A 9,516-nucleotide genomic window follows, 5' to 3' on the forward strand; every position below is an offset into this window, starting at 1 on the left:
ATACTGTGTGTGCCAGGGCGTGTGCAGATTTGCCATGATTGGGGCTGATCTCGTTGCCTGACACTGGTATTTTTTGTCTTTAGCACGTCGGTGGAGGCTGTGAAGACTCTTTTTTCCATGCCTGGATACTGGAAGGAATTTGCCAGCATCCAATTTCAGCAGGGTTGGGACATGATAGCCTCACGATATTACTACTCGCAGGGTGTTGGCGTGATTGCAAGGTAGGAGCCCAAAGTTTCCTCTTCAGTGGGTCTCTCTTGGGAATGGGATTTCCGTGTGAAATGTTCCTCTGTTCCAGGCTACCATCTCAGCCCAGCAACTAGAGAGGAACTCTCTCTCCCCCTTGATAACCACAAGGGACTTTCTGCTCCATGTTCCAGAGCCATGATCGAGTTTGAGAACCCTCAGCTCCCTGCCGTCTTCAGAGAGGCCGTCACCACTGTTCAAAGGGAGAAGGAGAAGGAGCAGAGAAATATCGCCATAACTTTCTGCACTGAGGTGAGATTCATTAGTTGACAGGAGAGCAGCTCAGGCCAGTAAGCTCTGGGCACATTGTCAGCAGCTCAGCAGCCTTCCAGCCAGCTAGCTCCTCTCCGCACATGGATGGTGGTGGGGCATGGCACAGAGAGGGAGGGAGAGACAGGGTGAGATCGCTCCTGGCTGGATGTACCTAGGTGGGATCCTGTGACAAGAGGAGATGTTTCTCCGGTGCCCCAAGGCCATGCTTCTCTCCTCACCTTTTCCTGGGGTTCTGCTTTTCTTCTGCCCCAGGGGTCTCTCCATGGCACTCAGTGGGGCCTGGAGATTCCCCTTTCCCTGGGGGTTTATTTGTGACTTGTGCATTAGTCTAAGTTCTGGGAATGAGCCAACTGAAAGAGCAGCAACTGGCTCCCTACACCGGAGACGTTGTATGGGAGTAAGTGGCCATTTGGTAAAGATGAGTGTCCAGGGGACAGACCCCACAGGAAGACCTCTGCTCCTCAACCCGATGTTGATTTGGCTCTTTCCAGTTTCTCCAGAGTCCTTCCATTGAGACAATACTGACAAAATCAGAGCTCCAGGCACAGCTCATGGAATGGACCCAAGATAAAAACCCCATTGTACGTCGGCTCAGTCTGCGAGGCCTTGGCAGTATTGTGCTCCAGCCAGAAAAGGTGAGGGGCGTGGATTGCCCGGGGGACCGAGGAAGCCGATGTCTATCGAATCGCTCAGCAATGAGAGCGAGATCCCCACACAAGCCTTGTTGTTTAACGCACAGCACTCGAATGTTGGAGGTGCTTTACTGAGCAAATCAAGGCACGACGTGGTCCCTGCTCCCGTGAGCTGACCCCTGATTGCAGATGTGATGCAGTGGGGGAGGCGGGTGAGCAAAGACAAAGGTTACAGTGAGCAGCTGGCAGAGAGTGACAGGAGAATGACTTTGTGCCCCATTGGGCGACTGTGCCAGCCATGGTGTCTCATAGGTGGGAGTGGGATGGGCCAGCATATGCCCCAGGCTGTCATCCAGGGTAGTAATGAGCTGCTTTCTCCATTGCTGCAGGTGCACTCGTTACGGGCCCAGCTGCCAGCGATCATGGACATGTTCTGTGACACGGATAGAGGGCGTGTCATGGGAGCCATGCATCAAGCTGCAGACATCATCTACCTCCTGGATGGGGAGGGGCTTGGCTCCATCTCCCAGGACATTGCAGTCAGCCTTCGCCCCTTCATTGATGACGTAAGGCTGGGAAACACAGGAGAACCCCATTCCTCCCACCCGCCTGTCTCTGGTGCCCTTGTCTCTCTCTTCCCATCCCCTTCCCTCCCACCCCTCAGCCCTGCCATGAAGCCTCCAAGGGGTGCCCCTGCCATGGGTGGGGAATCTCCTGCTCAGCCACCTCCCTGTCAGAGCTCTTCTCTGCAAACCTCAGCATCAGCGCCATGCTCCCAGCCCCTGCTGCCGCCTGGCCTCGGGGAGAGGGGTCCTGGCACTGGGCAGATGACCAGCTGTCTGGAGAACACCGGCCCCCAAAGAGGTGGAGATTCCCAGCAGGAAAGAGGTGGGTCGGGAATCTCCCGGCTCTCAGGGGCACCAAGGAGCAAAAGAACTGCTGTGTTTTGTAGCAGCACCTCCCTGTAAGGCTCCAGCAGCTGCTCCTCCCCTTCCCCAGACCAGTCTCCAGCAGCCTTCCCTCCCTCTCCCCTAAGCTTCTAGGGGTCTAGGATTCTGTGCTCTCCAGACAGAAATTGTGTCTAGGACACCATGGGGCTGCACTGCCCTGCACAGCGTCTCAGGCCCTGTTCTACACAAGATGTCTATGGCGCTGGCCTGGTGGCCTCACTGCTCCCGCGACCCAAGTCAGTTAACACGGGGGAACCGGAGCAGCGTGCGGATTATGACTCTGTCACGTTATGCTCTGATCCTGCCTGGCTTTAACCGGGCTTCCCCACTCCCTGTGTGTCATTGCCAGGAGAGGGACAGCGTGCGCTCCGTTGCCATTTTACTGCTTGGCAACGTGGTGAGCAGCGTGAAGGACCCGGACAAACCCATCGTGCAGCAGAAGATGATCCACTGCTTGCTCCCGCTCCTGCTGCACCTTGAAGACCGGGATGAGAGTGTGACACTGGTAAGTGCCACGGTCATTATTTCCTTAAGAGTAAAGAGCCAGAATCCCCTGGGGCCCCCACTCCATTAATGGCCAGAGCCCCTTGCCCAAGCAGAGTCTTCTCCTCCCTGCTTCACTCCATGTTGGAGCCCAGTGCCTCATCCATTCTCACAGCACACAGCACAATTGGGATGAAAAGCCTTCTTCTGGGAAAGAGCCCTGACCCTCTCCTGCAAAGACGGGCCTCAGGCTTTGGGCTGCTGCATCCAAAGGTTCATAACAAGAGGCAGCAAAAGAAAAGGGAGCACAGATCTGTAAGAGCCCCTTCAGTTCAGGGAGCTGATATCTGCCCACAGCCTTCTGGAAAGTGGGTGCAGCTGCCCTGACTTCTTCCCTGGAGCTCCTGAGAGAACTTCTCCATGTCCCAGCTTCCCAGAATTCACCGGACGTTGCCCTCTGTTGTTGGGCCAACTGGGATGTGGAGGGAAGCCTGATCTGGGGGCCCTTTGGTCCGACTCTTTGGGATCCCAAAGGTGACTCACGCTCTCATGCAGTCTCTTTGCACCTAAGGACTGAGCTGTGGAGATCTCTTATGAATCTTTCCAGGGCTGTCCATAGAGGGGCACAGGGCCTGGGACAACACCCCCTACTCTGCCCTAAGCCCTAGCCCCACTCCATCCCTTCCCCCAAGTGCCACCCCACCTCTTCCCACCCCTGCTCCGCCCCCTGCCCCATCCCTATTCCTCCCCCCAAAGCCCCACCCCCTCATTTCCCAAACGACGCTGGGCGCTGGCGAGGTGGGGCATAGCATAGTGGGACCGGGAGTACTGCGCCTGGCCCCAGCATGGCCCACGTCCTGCGTCCCCCTGAAGTGCGGGGCCCCCCAAAGCGCAGGGCCCTGGTCAACCGCTCCAAACCATCCAAAGACAGGACGGCTCTGGCTCGCTCCAGCCAATTCCCTCTCCTGAGCACACTCCTGTGTACAACAAATGACAGGAATCTCCTCCACTAGCAGGAAAAGCAGGAGAACAAGTGACGGGGAAGGCTCCATGTCCCCCAGACTGTCCCTCTCTCAGTGAGAACCCTCTTGGTCTCATCTTCTCTTGCAGAGATGCAAACTGACACTCTTCCGCTGCGCAGTGTTTCTCAGGTGGGCTCATTTGAAGACGCTGTTCCGCAGCATGGCCTGGGATGGCTCCACACAGCTCCGGAAGTGTGCCTGGAAGTGCTTGGTAGGTGAATTCCTTGTGCCTTCAGAGTGGTGAATGGGGACTTGAGGGAGACCTTTTTAACCCCACACCCTGAGTACCCATCCGCTTCCATCGGGTGGCAGGACTCTATTCCAGGCTCTCTGCTGGTTCATTTCTGCAGGAGTTACAATCCCTTCACATTTTTGAAATTTTTCTCCTGAACTGTTAGACCTGCAAACTTTCTGAAAACAAAAGCTGAGGTTCTGGAGAACACAATAGTAACTCCAGAGAGGTGCTGCTATGGCATATGGGCTCATACTGGCTGTTGCCATGCCCTGGCTCTATGCTTTGGCTTCCCTGGACTAGTCGCTGTGGGAAGAACATGTCATTTGTATATTGTGCGTTTCTTCCTTCTTTCTTCCTAGATGCAGAACAACAAGAGCCACATCCCCAAATTCCTGTTCCACGCCTTAGAATACCTGGAAAGCTCACAGACAACAATCAGACATTCTGCAGCCCTGTTCATTGGTAAGCAGAGCGACTTCACTTGAGCTTTTTTGACCTGCTTCCTTCAAAGCCCTTTTCTAGACTGCTGCTCTGTTCCCTCTCACAGCACCAGAATCTTAAAACTGTGTGTGTGTGTGTGTGTGTGACAGAGAGAGAGAGAGAGAGAGAGAGAGAGAGAGAGAGATTAACATGACTTCCAAGATGAGTGGAGCAACTTAGCTGTATCGATCGCACCAACTTCCCCTGCCCACAACTCCTCTTTGGCTGCGCCTTGGGGAAACCAGCATGATGTGAATTCAATCTCCTTTGGAAATCAGTCTCTCAGTGACTTCTAGGCTTCTGATGCTTTATCTAATGTGCTTTGTGAACAGATGTAAGGAATGTATTTAATTTCCCAAGGGCTGTCTTGGGAGAATGGCTGCATCTTTCGCAGTTTTAAGCAAAGGATTTGAAAAGTCATGAGATTCATTGTCTGTCTAGGAAATACTATCCACCATTACTGTGACTTGTTGTCTGAAACAGTGACTGAAGATGGCATCTCCCGGCTGTATGAAGGTAAGGAAATACCTCTGTGTGTTTGTGCCTCTGTGGGAAGTACAGGGGTGCAGCACAGGGCCTGAAAACAGTTTGAATGTGTCCCTCTCTGTCTAAGGACAGTGTTTAAGGAAGAAGGATGATCACGTGAGCTTTGATCGAGGTGCCACAATATGTGTACGGGAGCAGGGAAATTCCATCCCTAGCTCCTAGAATAGACGTAGCCTTAGAACTGTGTGGGGAGACTGTCTTCATAGAGGTCAGAACATCTCTGAAGGAAGGCCTGACAGAATTGAAAAGGGCTGTTGTTATTATTAAGGGTGGTGGTGGTGATGATGACAATTACCCTCTGTAGGGAAAGATTCATCACTTGCCCTCCCTGTAATGGAGAGATTTCAGGCCAGGGAACCACTCATATCTTGGTTATCAGCTCATAGGAAATTCCCTGAGTGCACATTGGGAACATCTTTCCTGTGACCTCTTAAGGAACGAAGGCCCAGGGCCACACAGGATTTCAGTAGATGTTGTTAGGAGTCTAAATTCCTGCGGATCTGTGCGTAAATGTTGGATGATTTAACACCTCTGCTTTTCTGTTCCATCCCAAGCAGAGTTGCTCCCACCTGCCTGTGTTTTAGCGTGTGGACGTGCGTATGCTGGGGGAGGGGGAAGTTACGCACGGAATGGGGTCTCCTCTCTGTCCAGGGCTATTTTGGGAGTAGCTGAGTTGCTGTTTCTTGCCTGCAGACTCTTGGGTAGCTAATAGCATGTGGCAATGGCCATCTGAAGGGGAGGTTTCCTAGGCACCAGTCACATCAGCACCATGGGGCTTCCAACCCGTTTCCTCTTTGTTTCAGCTTTTCAGGAAGTGCCTTTGACATGTGACAGGACCACAGGGCACATCCTCAATAGACATTACAAATGGCTGCAGAAGCTTGGAAATCTCGTGTCGGGTTCCGCATTCGACTAGGGAACCGGGACCGACACAGAAGACCTCTTTGTCCTGCTATGGTAAGTACAACAGCATCTTTGGAACAGGGACTGAACAACGAGGTGGATATTGGCAGATGACAGACAATTGTGTAGGTCAGTGAGGCGTAGAGAAGACTTTGAAGAAGTTGAAAGGGATCTAATAAAGCCATGTGACGGGGCAGCACAATGGCAGATGAAAACCAGAGCTGACAAAGTCAGGGCCATACGCATGGAAAGCCCGGAGGTGAACAACTCCTACATATCGCTGGTGTCGGACATCAGAGCATGGACGGTTGGGCCCAGTGGCTGGAGCCGGGGTGGTGGGGCCTAGTGGAGGTCGAGCCGAGGGTTGGAGCTGGAGCGAGGAGCAGCTAGGGGCAGGGCCAGGGTGGGATTAATGATTCGCAGCCAACAGGAGCTGTAGGGGGCGGAGCCTACAGGCAAGAGCAGCTCATAGAGTATCACTAGCAGGGTTGGAAGGGACCTCAGGAGGTCATCTAGTCCAACCCCCTCCTCAACGCAGGACCGATCCCCAACTAAATCCCCAAATGGCCGGGGGGGGGGGGGGAGAGGAACGGCAGCGCGCGGAGCCGCCTCGCCCCACCCCAGCCAGGCAGAGCCGGCCCGGCTGGAACGCAGCACACAGAGGCTTTAGCGGCTGTACCACGGGGCCCGCCTTAGCCCTACTCCTTTCATGAGTGCATCACTGCCCCACTTCTGCCCCAGCCCCACACACGGTTACAGGGCAGAACCCTGTAGCTGAGCTCTGAAATCTCTCTCACTGTAATGAAGTTACTGCAGAGTCAGGACAACCCCACCTTTGGGCTCCATGTCTGACATCTCTCCCCACTGCACAGAGCCCTACATTCACAGAGCTTCTCGCATGTGATTCCCTCAGTCATCAGAGCCAGGCGGAGAGAGGAGAAAGTCTCCCAGACTCCCTCTATCCATTGCCAGCCCACAGGGTAGCGGAGGTTGTGGGGGGTTGGGTGCTCTCTTTACGCAATGCCAGCTCTCAGGGAAGTTACAAAGGAGCATTAGCAAAGTGCGGTGGTTTTGTGCTGTGGAAAACTACCCTGCTGGAAGGTTTTGTTCTTCTGATTTGTGTTCCTGCCCTTTCTCCCTCTTACAGACATCTAGAGGCTAACAGGAGCCAACCGAGCCCACCACTGATCACATCTCTTGGGAGACGGCAAAGCAGCTGCTGCATGGGAAGGAGGAGAGAGAAGAGGCAGAGCAGGATGTGCCGGGGTGCACCAGTCACACATAACCTCACAGTCTAGGCGGCGGAAGCCAAGCCCCTCCCCAGCCCTGCCGGACATGCTACAACTGGAGCACCAGTGTGAAAGGGAGCAGCTCAGCTCGGTCTAGGCAGATGCCGAAAATGGAGGATGCACATTGTAGGCTCCAGTCCAGAAGCAGCTGACGCCCCTGACTGCAGAGCCCCGAGGTGCCGAGACCCAACCCCATCCCCGGGTGCCTGCAGACGTGCAAGGGAGCTCGGAGTCTCTGGGAGATTCCCACGCCGGGAGCCCAGAGACCCCCAGCCCATGGCCTAGAGACATCTCGTAGGAAGTAACCTGGGAGAACTAGCCATCGTCATGCTGACTGACGTCAGATGTTCTGGCTGGATCCCCACTGACTCAGTGCCGAACACATTGGCCATGGACAAGGCCCTGGGGTAGGACTCGGGGGGAGTAACAAGGGCCTGGGTCCCCCTACCCCGGCCACCATCCATCCTTGGGTGGCAGCCCACCTCCCCAATGTGCCACTAGACTGCACAACCCCAAGAGGAGGGGCGGCCATCTTGTCTCTGAACTCTCAGCCAGACAGCCCTGTGCTGAAGGGCAGCGATATTGACTCTGCCCGTTGGGCCACACAGCACTGAGGGAGAGAGCAGCCATATTGTCTGGAGCCATCGGGCCACAGAGGCATGAGAGACAGGATAGCGGCACGGACTCTGGTCGTTGAGCCACACAGCCCCGCCGGAGAGGGCGGCCGCACGGACTCTGGTCGTTGGGCCCCACAGCCCCGCCGGAGAGGGAGGGCGGCCGCACGGACTCTGGTCGTTGGGCCACACAGCCCCGACGGAGCGGGCGGCCGCACGGACTCTGGTCGTTGGGCCACACGGCCCCGACGGAGAGGGCGGCCACACGGACTCTGGTCGTTGGGTCACACGGCCCCGACGGAGAGGGCGGCCGCACGGACTCTGGTCGTTGGGCCACGCAGCCCCGACGGAGAGGGCGGCCGCACGGACTCTGGTCGTTGGGCCACACAGCCCCGACGGAGAGGGCGGCCACACGGACTCTGGTCGTTGGGTCACACGGCCCCGACGGAGAGGGCGGCCGCACGGACTCTGGTCGTTGGGCCACGCAGCCCCGACGGAGAGGGCGGCCACACGGACTCTGGTCGTTGGGCCACACAGCCCCGACGGAGAGGGCGGCCGCACGGACTCTGGTCGTTGGGCCACACAGCCCCGACGGAGAGGGCGGCTGTACGGACTCTGGTCTCTGGCCCCACAGCCCCGCCGGAGAGGGCGGCCGCACGGACTCTGGTCTCTGGGCCACACAGCCCCGACGGAGAGGGCGGCCACACGGACTCTGGTCATTGGGCCACACAGCCCTGAGGGGGAGGGCGGCCACACGGACTCTGGTCGTTGGGCCACACAGCCCTGAGGGGGAGGGCAGCCATTTTGACTGTGGCCATTAGGTCAAACCACACTGAGGCTAAGGGCAGTTATTTGGTTCCAGCCAAGGGACCTCGCCCCTTCACCCCTAAGGCATCACTCGTCTGTCACCAGGAGAATGACCCCATGACATAAGACTTTCGGGGTCAAGATGCAAACGTGAGCAGAAGCAAGGAGTGGCATGTGACCCCTCTAAGAGCTCCTCCCACTCCTCCCCCAATCTGGGGGTATTTTATCGCCATCGATCTACCTCAGGAATGGATCTGAGCAACGGGGGAAAGTTCTGGGGCAGAGTGACCCATCCGGAAGTGGGTCATGTAACCCCTCCAAGGACTCACCCCAGTTGGGGTGGGCCTCATCCTTAGGACCAACCAGAGAGGGATTTCACCAGATAGGTGAAAGTGCCATGGTGGGGTGACCTGCCCATAAGAGGGGCCCATCACCCCTCCATGAAATCCCCCCACCGTCCTCTGCTAATCGATCAGGGTTTCACACTCATCCCTTAGGCCATCCCAGAAGGGAAACGTACCGATCAGAATAGGTAGTGCCCGAAGGCCTAGGCCAGACGCCGCCGATCTCCGAGCTCCATGTTTGCGTGACTGGCAGCATCGTCCTGGAAGTCGCAACCCAACACTGCGGGAAGAGGCCGTCTCGTTCCAAGGATGTGCTTTGCAGAAATCATGGCCTCGACCTTCGGGCTATATCTGTTCTGATTGGTACATGTTTCCTTCTGTGATGGCCCAAGGTGGGAGTGAAACCGTCGCCAATTGGTAGAGGGTGGTGTGAGGGCTTTTAGATGGCCCATGTGATCCTGTTGCGGCAGGTCACTCCGCCACATTACTTCCATGTTTGGTCAAATCCTCTCGGGTGGTCCTACAGGGCTGACACCCACTTCAATTGGTAGAGGACAGGGGAGGAGTTCTCAAAGGGGATACACAACCCCTTCTGGATGGGTCACCCTGTCCCAGAACATCCCCTGATCGGTCAAATCCAGTCTCCAGGTTGTAAAATGCTAGTTTCCCTGCCAAATTTTAGTAAAAGAAGG

The 9,516-nt window shown here is 56.1% G+C and overlaps 1 protein-coding gene and 1 long non-coding RNA gene across 2 annotated transcripts; both read left to right on the forward strand.

Moving 5' to 3' along the window:
• Window positions 1–442: 442 nt before the first annotated feature.
• LOC120387562 (maestro heat-like repeat family member 5) lies at window positions 443–4,348 on the forward strand. The gene is made up of 6 exons (XM_039508483.1): window positions 443–498; window positions 1,011–1,154; window positions 1,541–1,717; window positions 2,451–2,606; window positions 3,695–3,817; window positions 4,201–4,348. The coding sequence occupies exons 2-6, from the start codon at window positions 1,071–1,073 to the stop codon at window positions 4,324–4,326; spliced, it is 666 nt and encodes a 221-aa protein (XP_039364417.1). The 5' UTR covers window positions 443–498; window positions 1,011–1,070; the 3' UTR covers window positions 4,327–4,348.
• Window positions 4,349–4,822: 474 nt separating this feature from the next.
• On the forward strand, window positions 4,823–7,731 carry LOC120387563. Its single transcript, XR_005590223.1, has 3 exons — window positions 4,823–4,837; window positions 5,671–5,824; window positions 6,918–7,731. It is a non-coding gene; the product is annotated as an uncharacterized LOC120387563 (long non-coding RNA).
• Window positions 7,732–9,516: the final 1,785 nt, after the last annotated feature.

The sequence above is a fragment of the Mauremys reevesii genome, linkage group 20 (assembly GCF_016161935.1).
Source record: "Mauremys reevesii isolate NIE-2019 linkage group 20, ASM1616193v1, whole genome shotgun sequence".
In the NCBI taxonomy this organism is placed as follows: domain Eukaryota; kingdom Metazoa; phylum Chordata; order Testudines; family Geoemydidae; genus Mauremys; species Mauremys reevesii.